At 34.0% G+C, this 16254-nt stretch overlaps 1 protein-coding gene across 3 annotated transcripts in view; it reads left to right on the forward strand.

Moving 5' to 3' along the window:
• Nucleotides 1–1045: 1045 nt before the first annotated feature.
• The window catches only part of LOC118188124 (very low-density lipoprotein receptor-like), a 99248-nt gene continuing 84039 nt past the window's right edge, over nucleotides 1046–16254 (forward strand). For 2 of the 3 annotated variants that reach the window (XR_015040646.1, XM_085814816.1), the window contains exons 1-2: nucleotides 1046–1356; nucleotides 5529–5639. Coding sequence is in view for 2 of the 3 variants with exons in the window: in XM_085814816.1 (XP_085670942.1) it covers nucleotides 1263–1356; nucleotides 5529–5639 (205 nt within the window). In the remaining variant the exon portion in view is untranslated. The remainder of the gene's footprint in view (nucleotides 1357–5528; nucleotides 5640–16254) is intronic. The other variant, XM_085814815.1, reaches the window with a different exon arrangement.

Below are 16254 nucleotides of genomic sequence, written 5' to 3' on the forward strand. Positions count from 1 at the left end.
TAAATTGAAGATACAGAGATTTACCGAGGGATGGGGCACCAGCGGCTTAGCTTTAAAATCGCTGAATAATGGCAGTTGGACCCGGCTTAAGATGTTGGCTGCATGGGAATTTTTCGTCGTTTCCCTAATTGATTATACAAATAAGAGTCTGTATCCCTTAAAAAGTCCTCCACGATGACAGATAACTTTCAAGTGCTCTGTCATAACATGAATAATCCAAATTTACCTAGAGAAAAGTTGAAAAATCGGTATTGGAATTTTACGGAAAGGGCTTACAATTTCTAATTTCAGATGCAACTTTTCATGATCTACCATTTCTTTTACAATAATTCTTAATTAGTCTATACTTTTTCACTTTCTCCTTGGTTACCAAATGTTCAGTGAAAAATATAACTAACTATACGTGAGAAGTCTAATTCGTTTATGAATTAATTTCTATTTAACGTATAATAAAAAATCTAATCTGCACAATGTCAATAACAAATTACGGAACAAATATACTTTCGAATTTTTATTTTATTTATTTATTTTTTATTTTTTTTTTTGTAGTTTCCAGTTATTGTAGATATAAAATAACCAAAAGAATATAAAAAAATAACATTAATTTTTTTTAAGTACTTGAAAAATTAATTCCGTTCAAGAAGTGACTGAAATTAACGGATTATTGGAAAAAAATTAATAATAGGTTATTTGATATTTTTAAACAAGTGCTTACACATTAGAACATTGACATGTAAATAGTTAATATCATAAGCATTCCTTCAAGGGGCATTCTGCAGGACGAACAAAAAGAATCTCCTTCACTGTCTATGCCCCCCAAGCGAAACCGTGAATGACACGACAGAAAATTCTCACACCTTCGTACACACCTTCTCTTTCACCCGAAAAAGCTATTTCTGAACCAATGAGAATCAACTTCAGTGGCGTGATGCGCAGAAGGTTATTCTGTTTTTTGCTCTGCCACCCGGTGCAATTTAAAATAAGGTTGACGTAAAATATCTTTTGAGATCATTTGTGCTTTCACAGTCGTTTAATAGAAATACTAAGAACTTATCTACATTCATACTGCTTTTTAACTGAAATAAGAATTTCTAAATATATGAAAAATCACATATTTACATTAGTTACAAGGGATTGTGCGTACAATACGACAATGGCTACGTCATGAAAACTGATGCTGTATTGGTTACCGAAGACGTGTAGTTGCTCCTTTTACTACGAGTTACCTTTTGGCGTGAGGATATTAAAGTGGTGTGCACTGTATGTTGTACGACATGGTGCTTTACCGTGTTAATAATATATGCATTTTATTTGGTGGGATTTTTTTGCTATCATTTTTTGTGGCCAGATCTGAAGGTATGTTTATTTTCTATTTCTTTTCGATTGATGTATAACGTGGTGCCGCCCTTGCTCTTCACCAGTTTCTATTGCTGCTTAAATAGTTGATCGTTAATTATCTAAAAATAGAATATTATCAGATGTTGTTATCGTATTTGTTTTGTATGTCTAGATAAAACAGATGATAACATATAAGTTGTTGAGCAATCGTGTTTGTTTTGTAATGGCTAAGTAAAATAATTGAGAATACTGGAGTTTGCCAGCAGCTGATGATTTTTTCCGTTCTGTGTAGCTCTGATTTAAGATTAGTGATTTTAAACTCTTTCTCATAATCCTCATATATGACACTCTGTTTATGTTACGACTAGAGTTGGGATAGAATATTCTGACAGTTTATTTGATTTTCTCCGCTTTCTTTATATTACACGAATTAAAGCAGAGCAAATCAGTATTTGTCTTTATTATAAAAATTAAAATGTATATTACTGTTGGGGGGATTGATTGATTGTGGCAGTATCTGCTTTCAGAGTGCTGTCTTCTGAAAGACGGCGCGTTGTCATGTGAATGAGGATAACCGTGAAAATTTAATGCAACCAGGCCGTCTGCCGGGAGCGCATGTTTGCCAGTTTTGGTCTTTCACATACCATCTCTACCGGTTCTGTATATATGCTGGTGTAGCATTTATAATTATTAAAATGCATAGCTAATTTTGAAAGGAAAGTATTGTTATTTTTTTTGGAAATTGTTTTAGGACCACTTTTTGTATTCTAGAAAAAATTATTTTTTATGTAAGATTCATAATTATTTATCTGTTATGAAAGGCTAGAAATGAAGATATATTAAATATTTGGTAAAAGCGCAGAATAGGCTGCATCAACAAAGTTCAGTAGGAGGAGCTGTGTGACATCCATAAATGGGTGGGACTAAGTCCGAAAGCGTTATAAACCTATCAAAGCCAAAAAAAATAAAAATACAATTTAAATGAAAAATGACGTCTTAAATATAATTCACAATTAAAACAATAATACAAACTTAAAATATACTAACGATATGTTAAACATTGCACATAAATAAAGTTACATTACTGCTCGGCATCACACACAACCTCGTTTTCTCTTCTACACAATGATCAGTATTTGCTCGAAAAACATCAAAGAATTCCACAAACTCGGTGTCCATGTGCTCATCCATCTATTTTCACTTAAAAGAAAAATCAGAGAATTGCTCAAACTCGGCATTGCGCAACACATTGAGTTTGACCATGTGCACATCGATCTATTTTCACTTAAAAAAACATCCCAGAGTTGCACAAACTCAGCATTTCGCACCACATTGGCTTTGCCCATGTGCACATCAATCTATTTTCACTTAAAAAAACATCCCAGAATTGCATAAACTTGGCATTGCGAACCACACTGACTTTGTCCATGTGCACATCGATCTATTTTCACTTCAAAAAACATCCCAGAATTGCACAAACTCGGCATCGTGCACAACCTTGGCATTGTGCACAACTTTGGCTTTGCCCATGTACACATCGATCTATTTTCACTTAAAACATCCCAGAATTGCAGAAACTCGGCATTGCACACTACACTGGCTTTGCCCATGTGCACATTGATCAATTTTCACTTTAAAAAAATCCCTCAATTGCATAAACTCGGCATCGTGCACCACATTGGCTTTGCCCATGTGCACGTCGATCTATTTTCACTTAAAAAAATCCCAGAATTGCACAACCCCGGCATTGCACACCACATTGGCTTCCCATGTGCACATCGATCTATTTTCACTTCAAAAAACATCCCAGAATTGCACTAACTTGGCATTGTGCACAGCATTGGCTTTGCCCATGTGCACATCGATCTATTTTCACTTCAAAAAACATCCCAGAATTGCACAAACTCGGCATCGCGTACAGCATTGGCTTTGCCGATGTGCACATCGATCAATTTTCACTTAAAAAACATCTCGGAGTTGCAGAAACGCGGCATTGCGCACCACTCAAAATCGTCTATACATCTCAAAACCGTCTCTCTCTCTACTAGTTTCATATTAGTTCCACAAATTGGGCACTTATACGAAATTGCAATCAAACTTTTCTCCATACACCACTCGATAATGCTCTTTTTGCCTCTTCGCTCCAACTGATTAAAAAAATCCAGATTCAGATACTCATTCATTCTGCAGTAAGCACCGATTTTGACACACTCATCAATAATCGAAACAAGCAAGAATTCTTTTCTGTATTTTCATTCATTTCTTTTCTGTCAAGTTATGGTTATAATTTTTAACTCATGCATTCAATATTTTCAATCGTTTGGTAATGATCGTTTTTAATCGTTTGGTATCTTAATAATACATTTGTCAGAGATAATTCGTTGCGTTAAATGCTAACACTACCACACACCAGACAAAAGTAGATTTATAATTTAAAAAATCTCGCGCAGAACATTATAAACCTACCATTTCAACTCGGTTAAAACTTCATTTAAGTTGTCTTTAAATACGAAGCTATAGCATACTTATAACTTGTTTTTAAGGAGAGGCGTAACCAATATTACGTCATAAAAAGGCCTGTCCAAGCATAAGAGAAGTAAATACAGCATCGACTGATGCAGCCTATTCTGCGATTTAGCCAAATATTTTTAGAAATCATTATTTCAGAATTAGCTGAAGATTAAAATTGGGTTTTAAGTTTTCCCACCACCGCAAATATTGTCTGTACAAACAGTACGCATTGGCATGTTTAATCATATTTTGTCAAAAGATTTTGGTCATTTGAAAGTAAGAGACTTGCTTTAGAACTGTATTGTGAAAATTGTAAAAGTATATTATTAAGTACAAGGTCTCTGAAATGGAACTATCAGATTACCAAATTAGAACCATCATTTACTTCCAGTTCTGTTGCAAAACATCAGCCACAGAATGCCACCAAATCATGTGTACAGCTTTAGGTACTAATGTTGTATCATGTGACACTGTAAAGGTTTGGTTCTGAAACGAGCACTGACATTCAAGAAGCACAGTGTTCTGGTCGGCATACTGATGTTAGTAAGGCATGCTTGCGAGAACTTGTGGAAGAAGATCAGTATGCAACCATTCGAGAGCTTGCTAAGGAGTTGGACATTAGTGCCATGCCCATTAGTCGTGCTATGCATTACATTAAATTGTACGTAAACTTTACGTACAATTTCAATCTTTGGGTGGTGCATAAGCAGACTAAAGCAGATAAGGACAGCATAATCTGCTTGAATATCAGTGTAATGACAAAATTCTGGACGAGATTGTCACTTGTGATGAAAAATGGATTTACTTCAACAACACAGGCTGAAAAGGGGGTTGGTGTGCGCATGGTGAACCCCTCCAGCATCGCAAAGTGTAATTTGACTAACAAAAAGATCATGCTTTGTATATCTGGTGCAATTGCCATGACATTGTCCACAAAGAATATGTAGAAAAAGGTAAAACCCTGGACAATAAAGTGTACGGCAAGATGCTAGTCTGTGTTGATGCTGCTGTCAAGGAAAAACGTTGAACAGAGTTTGGCACAAAAAGGTAATGTTCCTTCATGATGTAAGTCCACATGTGTCTGCATTCACCGGCTGAACTGAACGAACTTGAATGGCATCTTTTGCCACACCCATTATAGAGCCCTGACATCGCTCCTTCGGACTTCTACCTTTTTTATCACACCTGCAGCTACATCTTGTGCTATCTTTTCGATTCTCCACAGGACATGGAATGAGGTTGATCTATTTTGCGACTCATGGCAACCAAGTTTCTCAGCCAAAGGCTTTGAAAAACTATCAAAATGTTGGCAGAAAATGGGGAGTGATTACACACACAGACACACACCTATATGCAATTTCAACACATATATAGCAATAACAGTTAATTTATATTCTTGTTCATAAAAGCAAAAGATGGCTCATTGAGAATCAGATGAAAGTGAAAATGTTCTGAGGGTGTTGCTATATTACGCTTATCTGGCGTTAAACCACATTACTTCGTGATAGTTTAATGGGACAGCATGTAACAGATTTTGGAACAGGTCTCATTTACTAGTTATTTTTACAATAGCATTTACAAAACATTTTATTTACCATTCTTTATTCTAATGGTGAGTTAGCTTTATTTATGTTTTAAAATGTATATTTAATATTCATTAAATCTGAATTTATTCTTAGGTCAGTGCTCATCTCATCAGTTTTCGTGCTTAAACAAAAAATGCATCCCTATTTCCTGGCAATGTGATGATGATATTGATTGTGAAGATGGATCTGATGAGCAAAACTGTGGTAAGTTCTTGAAATAATGTATAAATTCTTTTAAATGCATTTGTACATACCAAGAAACATAGTCTCGAAACTGCTGTTTATAATAATTCTGAAATATTATAAACATTTCTGTGAAAAAATCTGTGAATTGTTTTGATATACGAAAGAGTATCTCATAGCTTTAATAAAAATTTAAATGGTAAATTAATCTGCAAACATGCCAGCAATTTTGTAATTAATCTTAGAGTGATCTTGTATGTTATCTATAAATATTAACTTTTAACTTGCACTGTTCTGCACAAGTTATGTTGCGTCTTCAGGTATGTAGCAGAAACATCTCGTGAAGTCAACAAATTTTTATTGTACCTGAAAGTCAAGGAGTATGCATATTGTGGGTTTAGGCTTTGCACACCTTGTAGATTACGGTATAAATTTGCTTAGTTTGCCTCAATTTTAAAGGGAGTCCCCATTCCCTACTGGGTGTAAAAAAAAACTGAGGGTTTCCTAGCCTTCTTCCCCTTTCACAAGTCTCGAGAGGACTTAGTTCGATAGTATTTTAAGTGCCTGGTTAATCTTTGGATTATGGTCACGATTTTTTGGCGAAAATTTGGCTACCAACCCTGTTACAGCAACCTGCTAGCTTTTGTTTGGACACCATTTTGTTTTCACGAAGTAAAGGCATTTTTTTTTTAACCCAACATTTTTTTCCAAGAATCTGCTAGCCGAATTACGCTTATGCTAGAACTTTTGTGGAACAAAAATGCTTAATCATGACAAAGATTAGGTGCGAAATTGGGAGAAAGTGCAGAATCGCAAACTACTTGCCGCATTTTTAAGAATTGCACATACACGGTATTTATGTACATGTCGACCTATTTTCACTTAAAAAAAATCCCAGAATTGCACAAAAATGGCATTGCGCACACTCTTGACTCTATCCATGTACACTGCTAAAGTCCTAGCTAAGTAACCTTTATTGCCTTACCAAAATGTCGCCAAACTACCTGTTACCATATTCCAAAGATTAGCCAAGTGCCTTTATGCCACACAGTAATTTGAAATCATTCATATGTGCTGTAGCATTTAAACCAGGTCCCAAGGATATGACAGCCAACTATTCTACCACCATGTTAACAGGGTGGCAAAATTAAGTTATAACTAAAATATGGTATGAAAATGCTTTGTTAAATTTTCATTTGAATGAGACCTTTCATTATATTGATGTCTTTCTAAACAACTTGTGTTATGCTATCATTAACATTAAAAAAAAAAAAAAAAAAAAAGTCTTATGTAGAGGAAAAATAAATCTATTGTAAGTTGCATTTAAACTGAACCTTTTACAATACCAAAATATTTAAAGAAATAATGTTGAATCATTGAGTCCAGGAAGCTAGTCATTAATTTGTCATTTGCAGTTCTGCTTAACAATTTGATGCTTACTTGTAACTGTCAGAAATAATTCCTGTGATTTATGTGGGGGGAAAGGTATTTTCTGAGATAACCTCTTCCTATATAAATTACGTAAGCAGGGATCTGCTGTGTGTAAATCTATTTCTACTGTAACTAATTTCATTATTTTGAGAGAAGCTGTTGTTTTACTGGTTTTTAATCTGTCAGGTTGTTTATGGTACTGTGTGATCAGAATTTGAATGTATATCCCCCCCTTGAAGTACTTGTAGAATAAGTTGTCAAGAAATCTTTTATCTACCTTTAATAATGATAATAATTATAATAACAATGTTGGCTGTATCATATGAGAAAAAAATTTCAAATGATTTGGCCCTTTTACCTTTCACTCTAAAAGAATAAAGCATTTTAGTTCAGACTTTATTTTGAATGTAATAAAGATGTTCCTTTTCCAATTTTTAGGAAAATACCTGATGTAATATATCTCAATTTTAAAGAAAACTAGGCCCATATATCCTGGTTTTGTAAAGATATTTATATCATGGCAATATTTAGGTAAATTAATAACAGAAATAAATAGAATGAATATATTACCATAAACTGTAAATTCTCCATTTACTAATCATATTCATATGAGGTATTATATCAAGTGCTTTTTGGAACATTTAGCAGATTAATATGTTGCATTCCTGTTTATCTTAAAGTTTCATCTCAGACAAAGTAACACAAACCGCCTCTATGTACTAATAGGTTGTGATTTCTTAGGATCAGCAAAATATGACTAAAGTTAATAAATAGAGTCAGTCACTTAACCCTAGATTAACTCTTTGAAATCCAGACCCTTCGCTAACATGTATCCTCTAAATGCCGGACTGCGGAAATAGTTTTCTAGTTTCTCAGCAATTTCCTCCCCTCCCCGTCCATTAACACAGAAAATAGGTGTGAGGATTTCCAATGATATCCTTTGAACTTTCTAACAAAGATTCATTAGCCTTTGACCCCGTTCTTTATAAAACTATTCTGAAGGTCAGACCAACAAGCCTTTCCAGCTTTGTTATGATCACGACTGTGATTTGCCCACCAGCGGCCGAGCGGTAAAGTCGCTGAACACTGGTAGTTCGGTCCGAGGTTCGAATCCCGCGAACGGGCTGGCTGCATGGGCGTTTTCATGGTTTTCCCCATGTGTAACGTGTATACGAGCCAGTTTCCCTTAGAAAGTCCTCCACGAAGGCATCCCTCCCTTTAGGCAGATAGCCCTCATGTGCTTTGCCATAATTAAATACACCACACCACCACACCACGACTGTGATTTTGTTTATTTCCATTATTTTTATAAGAAGGAATAAATTGTTTAAAAATAAATATAACCCTTACATTTTTAAACTGCTCTGAAATTATTGCTGTTTAAAGCTTAAAAGCACCCTGTACCACAGAAGAATCAACAACGAAATGTCACGATCAACCAAAAGATAAAAAACCTCTTAGGACAAGCTGTCTGCAGTAAACTGATACAATGCATTTGGGGAAACTGCACCGGCTACTGCATACCTTAGGAGAAGGGAAGAAAACAAGATTAAAATCTCGGCCGTTTTCCGGCGGTTCTGGTTGTTTCAAAGTAGGGCCCGTGTCGGGCGGATTGGATGTGAAGGAGTTAAAGGCATGGGTGACGGGTGTCAACTATATATACACCTATCAAAAATAGGCAGTTAACTATGCTTTTAATGTGGAGTTAATACAGCATTCCCATATAGACTTTTTATTTAACTATATGTGATATCTGGGAATTTATTACACCATATGAGGTGGTATCCTTTTCTTTCTGCATGTTGCAAATTTTGGTTGTCTTCTTTTTTTATGTAATGAAGTTTTTAGGTATTTTGTAAGTATTGAAAATGTAAAACAATGCAAAACTAGAATATACATTGTTATTAATAAAGCAAGAAAGCTGTATGGGATATATGTGCCTATTAGGAGTGAAAAGATTAAAGCTAAAGTTAAGTCCGAAATATTTTTTTAAATCCTAAAAAAATTTTTGATGTTTTATCATTTTTTTTAATAACTATTACTGTGAGCTTCGAAATTTAACATGTTTTTTAATATTGCCCATAGGCTAAAAATTTATACAGTATAAGAACAATTTACTGATTATTCTGTTTATTCAAAATTAATATTTTTATGTAATATTCTGTCCTTTAAATAAGCCAAAAAGACTTACAATGTTGACTAGCAAGAATTTATAGTATATAAAAAACTAATACAGCCAACAATTTGGATATAATAGAATCAAATCTATAATATTTTGCATAGTGTTATGTCTCGTTGGTATTAAATTTGACTCCGATTGAAGAAGTCATCAATAAGCAAGATTTATTGATGACAAAATATACCCATCTCTAGAAAGGGCAAGGTCATTTTGGTAATTCAGCCTGTACTGTTATGTAATGTATAAGAGTGATAAATATAAAAATTATGAGATCATATCTAGCTTTTAAGCATATAAACCCATTATATTCATAATTGAGTTCTAAAGGTTAATACCAGGAGTTAATAGAGCCAGGGGCCTAGTGAGAAATTTTTCATGGGAAAGGGGGTTCTCCCACTTCAACTCCCATCTCAAAATTAATTTCAAATTTCATTGTCTTTAAAATTTAAGGTATTTTTATGAAAGCAAATCCATCACTGCAAAAATTATATTTGATTTAAATAAAAATTATTTAATTAGAAGTGATCTGTTTTAAAATCTCAGTACAATACAATCCTTATGAGGAGAGTTATAAATCCTGTATCCCTCTCCATTGCTGCCCCCCCCACCTCGACTAGAGCTGGTGAAAACTAATCTATACATCTATATAAGAAGTGCGGAGTCAAACTGAGTGGCTGTTAATTATAATGTCAGTGATATTATATGAAATATGATTTTAATAAAATAAAATTGCTTGCCATAAAACATGATAAAAACTAAAGTGTCAGTGCATTATTAGACAAATCATAAAAAGAAAGAAATAAATATTAAAAAAAGTCTGAAAAGGTTCAGATATTGACTATTGCTCCAAAAAGTTTAGAATGGTTTATCAGTAAGAATGGGCCAGGTGAAAATGGTAAATCATTTTATAGTATATTCGATAAATATGCATTTAGGCTATCATGGGTTCATTATGCATCTTCTGTATATTTTAAAAGTAAAACAAATATGTAGTTATATAAAAATATTAGTACTCTTCTGCTATCAGAGGGGGGGGGGCTGGATTCAAAAATGTATGTGTTACGGTGAAACACCGAAATCTGGAGAATGTCGACTTTCACCGGTGAATGTCAACATTCACATAGTCTCTTAATGTATGTCCGAAATATTTTCCAAATACTCTTATTTCTGATTTACACCGGTCAGTGTCGATATTCACCATGTACTAATGGTGAATGTTGAACATAAATTAATATTATATTTTCTTCTCCGTAATTCAGTCGCGAATAAACGCACTTGAGACTTGAAATAAGAACTTAAGATCATGAGAACCTAAAACACACAATACATTCAAAATGAGAAAGGAAAATAATAGAAGTTAAAAACTTACTTAATTATACAGTACGTTCTAAATGAGAAAATAAAATAACAGTAATAAAAAACTTACTAAATTATGTGATTCAAATCTTATTTATTGCAACAACTTAAACTATAATGGCACTTTATGACCTCTCTTTTCGACTTTCACCAGAGCATATCTGTGATTGTCGACATACACTGGTGAGGGTCCGAATATACAGGAATGTAGTGAAATATTCGGTCTTTCACCGACGTATTTGGTGAATGTTGATATTCTCCGGTGAAAGTCGACATTCTCCAATTTCGGTCTTTCACGGTAACATATGCATGTACATATGTATGTGCTTGCTCATGTATTGAATGTATAGATAATTATGTATGTGTATGTATAGACTTACATATACATACATTTCTGAATGTTCCCAATAACAGAAAAAATATTTAATGTTTTTAATTAGATATATCATTAATTTAGTGCAATTTTATTTAAATCAATCAGATTATAAAAAGTTAAATAATATTTTTAAGAACTGCATCTGTTGCTTTTAAATAGCTTAGTTTGCTTAATAATAACAGACAGATTAAATATGAAAGAATAATATCATATGTTTATCTGAATGACAACAGATTCGAATAAAAAGTGAAACAATGCAAAATCCTGTTTCGAGACTAATAGTCATTTTCGACTAAAAAGCTCTCCTGTTATATGATATTCAGTACATATTAATATTCATTTTTAAGAATCTGAATGATATATAAGTATAGCCTCAACACAGCTATTTGATTTAGATACTCCAATTTCATTAGAACTCTTATTTATCTAATAATTTATTGTTCTTGCTTTTTGATATCATGTGAAAGTATTTTTTTGAGAATTATACATACGGTAGTATGCTAAGTAAATTAGGTTATAGGGATTTCTAGATTTTTGGGAGGCAGAAAATGGAAAGAATGAAATGAGTCCTTATGTGGATTCTAACCAGATATCTTCCAGTTGTGGCTAGATTTGATGTCCACTTACATCAAGAGAACATGCATGGGAGAATAATTCCTTGCACTTTTCCTACACTTAAACAATAAACAGGAAACAACATGAGATCCAACTGACCGAATCCAAGTGATGACTATTTATCATCCATCTTATTTGTAGTTTTGGCATCACAGTACAGATTGGTACAGGGGTTGGACAAAAATATGGAAACATCTTTAAAAAAACATGTTTCTTTGCTTAACCTCTTCGCGACGGGCGAATCATATATGCACTTCGTACGGACGCATGTGAGGCCCGGGCGGTTCACCCGTGCACTCCTGGAGAACTGGCCAAGTGAACGGGCAGTGCAGATATGCATTTTAAGCTGAAACAATTTTTAATAGCCACTAGATGGCACTCTGTGTCCATTACATTTAAACTGAATGTAGTTTTAGTATTCTGACCTTCAGATTGTTTATATTCTGGCTGTTTTTGGTATTTTGCTTGTCAGCTGTGGCTGGGGAGGGGGGAAATCCCTCGGCTCTTTAAATCACTGTGTGCTAATGAAAACATTCTGGTATCTGATTTATATCCAATTCCTTTTTTATTCTATTTTTTTCCTCTACTTTGTACGGATGATGGTTTTGCATTGCCTTCAGATATATTTCTGTTCCTTCTTTTTTTATTTAGGAAAGCCTCACCTCCAGTCTATTATGACAGGAAGGAGGGGCGCAAATGAGAGTACTGATTCATTTTCTAAGGAGTTAAAAAGTGATACTTTTTCTAAGAGTTACAAGGTGATACTTCTCTGTGCTTCAAAATTTACCACGCTCGTTTTCATTTTAAATTTTGTTACTTCTTACTATAAATAGTCTTTATTGTGTTCTTTTTAATAATTTTAAACTTTATTGATGGATTTTATCAATTAAAACTTTAGAATAATTTGAATAGCTCTTCCGAAAAGTATTATGGAAGATAAGCAATTTTTTAAGTATATTTCCACGTAAAATAAAGAAATAAATGTTTTAAGGGCTAATTTTAACATATATAAGAGCTCAAGTAATAATCTAAAATGATACCAAAAATTACGATGCTAGAAGCGAAACTTTTGTTTTTCTGATTTTTGTTATAAAATTAGGCTTAACGATGCAAAACCTCCGTCCTGTACGGTGACTGCCTTCGATTCTCTTCCGTCCCGCACGAGCGTTTTAAACAAAGGTGCGCCGTCGCGAAAAGGTTAATATGGTGTAGGAAACCCGTCGGCATCCAAAACAGCTTGCAATCTTCTCGGAATGGATAAATACAGTTCCTGTATGTTTGCCAAGGGAATATTATACCATTCTTCCTGCAAAACGGTGGCAAGTTCAGATAACGATGTTGACTGTGGATAACGAGAACACACTTTCCGTTCCAATGTAGACCACAAAGGTTCGATAATATTCAGGTCTGGTGACTGTGGTGGCCAGGGGAGATGGGACAACTCATCCTCGTGCTCAGAAAACCAGTCCTGGACAATGTGAGCTGTGTGAACAGGGACTTTGTCGTCTTGGAAGACACCATCACCATTGGGGAACAAAGTTTGTACCATGTGATGAACTTGATCGGCCAAAATGTTCACATAAGTCTTGGCAGTCATGTGCCCTGACACAGTTATCATGGGGCTAGCAGAGAACCACGATATGGCTGCCCAAACCATAACAGAACACCCGCCATGTTTCACTCTTGGCAACAAGCAGTCTGTATTATAGGCTTGAGATGGCGTTCTCCAGACGTAAACTCGGCCAGAAGTGGGAAACAATGTGAAAGAAGACTCATCAGACCATATTACTCGCTTCCACTGCTCTATAGTCCAGGCTTTATAACTTAAACACCACCTTTTCCTGTTACGGGCATTAGCATCACTGATGAGTGGCTTCTCAATTGCAGCACGGCCAGCAATTCACTGTTTATGAAGCTCCCTTCTAATTGTTTTGGTACTCACAGGGTTCGGTAACACAACATTCATTTCAGCAGTAACTTTTGCAGCTGTGGTCTTCTTATTTTTCGTCACAATTGTCCTTAATGATCGTCTGTCACGATCACTCGGGACACACTTTCGTCCGCGCTGTGATTTAGCAGATGATGTTTTTCCACTTTTCAAATATGCGGAATAAATCTTCGATACGGTACCTCTTGAAACACTAAACACCTCGGCTACCTTGCTTACGGAAGCACCTACCATATGTGCTCCAACAATTTGCCCACGTTCGAAGTCTGTTAACTCTGACATAATGTAATGACAACCTCACATAACAGTACTCCGACAACGACTGAACTGTTTAGCTTATTTACGAAGTTGTATAGGTGGCGTCAGTAGTCAAAAACGCCAGCGCCACCTACATATTTCATTAAAATCAATCTTTCTTTTCAAACATGCATTTCACAAGGTGTTTCCATATTTTTGTCCATCCACTGTAGATATTTCAAAGCAACAGCCCTACCCCCCCAAAAAAAGCTGCCTTTTATTAATACTTGAACCACAGATCTGATTAAATTAATCATATAAATCACAAGAGCACATACAAGAGAATGTGACAAGTCTTTGCAAGATAACCAGTGAATTTTTAAGCTTGTTGAGAAAATAAAAATATTTTCCTGCACATTTGATCTTTAGTCTTGTAATCTATTCTCCCCTTCCCTCAAAACGCAGGCTCAAAACGTCCACAGACATTGGCCACTACTAAGACCAGAAGTGGTGGTCACTTTGTTACCCTAATAGGTGGGCCACTTTGCCTCCTATAAGGGGACAGACAACCATGCCTTCTCCAGGATTCAAATCCAGGCCTTTTGGTATCGCAGGCGACTTCTCTAACTACTATATTGTTTGAGCGACTAGGCTTCTAATCTGTAATGCTGATTAGTATGAAAATAAGCTATTCATTGAGTTGTTTGATTTCGTTTATAGAAAGTACTGTGACCCTGATAATCATCTTTAAAAACCTTTTTGTTTAGAAGTTCTAATGTTAATACTAGAATTTAAGGAATTTAACAGTTCTGCAGTATCAAAGCAATTTATTTAAATAGAAATTTTAATCTATACATTTGATGTGAAATTAAAAAAATATGTAAAAAATGTGAAAAAGTTATTAGTCCTCCTAATATATACAAATGGCATTAAGTTTACTGTATTACTAAATTTTTATATTAAATTTCTGCCTTCAAAACAGATTTTTTTCTTTTGTAGTTGAAGGCCTTAGCTGAAATGCTGTTATATAAAATCTGTTTTCCTTTCCATTTTTAATAGAATATTTAAAATATGAAGGGAATTTTTTTTTTTTTTTTTTAATTCCAAAAATGTATGATTTCTCCTTTTCTTTCTCAGAGAGACATTATAAGTTTTCGAAGAGGGTGTTTTAATCTCCATTTTTCCAATAATAGGATAAGTATTTATTAAAAATCATAAAATTTGCAGTCATTTATTAGCTTTATAAGAATTGATTATTAATATATAAAATAATACAGCCATAACTACTATTAATCCCTTTTACTTGCTAAATGAATATAGTAGACAATTCAGTAGTTTGGGATTCAGATTTTTTTAAAATGCAATAAACTAATCAAATATTATATAATTTGCCAAGTTAGTTTTTATATGATTTTAAAGAATATTTAAACTGCAATAAAAATGACATATTTTTAAATGTTTTCCTCTGTGATTAGTTTTTAATCCTTATCATATTATTAAACTTGGAGTATAATATTTATTTATTTCAGATGGGAAATAAAATAAATATTTTCATTGTCGCTCTTAAAGACTACTACTCTTTGCAGTAGCCTAAATTAATTGAATTTGTTAGGTTTTTTACCATTTACAAGTAAAACATAACTATAATTAATTATTTTAAATTAGTTTTTAAAAATTGAATGAGATGTAATTTTTTTTTAAAAGTTAGGGCTATCGAAAAAATCATAGAGCATATAATTTTTTTTTTTTTTTTTTTTTTCTGATTTAATTCATTAAATATCTACCTGAGCTTATTTAGACTTTTAAAAATTTGTTTATACAGTTCATGTTATGAATTACTGTTGAATTATTTTTTGACTATAATCCTCTGTATTGGAGGACAATTTAGATAAAAGTTCTAAAATATAATTTTTTTAGACATATTTTAAATTCTAAAAATTTGTTGCTATTTATTTAAGGTCTTAAGGTGTGACTTAATCCCTTCGGAATAGAATGTCCACCAAACGTTTGTGTTTTTATTTGTAACTATTCTGAATGATATGACCGAGAGTTTGTTCTCAGTGCACGTGCTACACCGGAAGACATTCTTGAGCTTTGACTGAGGTGAACTGTGAAGACGCTATCTGCTGAAGTGGTACACCACCTGTGATTTCTTTGAGATTTTTGGTCTCATGCCAGGAATTTCTGGAGCAAGGTGTTTCTAAATAAGCAATCACTTGTTTTTACTTTTTTTTTGGGGGGGGGAAGTGATCGTATGTTATATTTGGACTAATTCATTCAACTTGAATCCTAATTTTAAAGAAGATAGCAAATGAACTGAATATTTTTCGCTTTTCTGCCATCATTGGAACACTTTTTTTTTTTTCCTTTTCAATGGCAGATTGTGAACAATTACAAATGTAGCCCAGTCCATAAACACGTTCACGCCGGGGCCAATTTTTATGTTCGCCCTGAGACGGCGCTCGAATTGTTTCATCTGGCGGCGCGCGATTAT

The sequence above is a fragment of the Stegodyphus dumicola genome, chromosome 4 (genome assembly GCF_044657685.1).
Source record: "Stegodyphus dumicola isolate Sdum_Otavi_A_Nest chromosome 4, ASM4465768v1".
Taxonomy (NCBI): Eukaryota; Metazoa; Arthropoda; class Arachnida; order Araneae; family Eresidae; genus Stegodyphus; species Stegodyphus dumicola.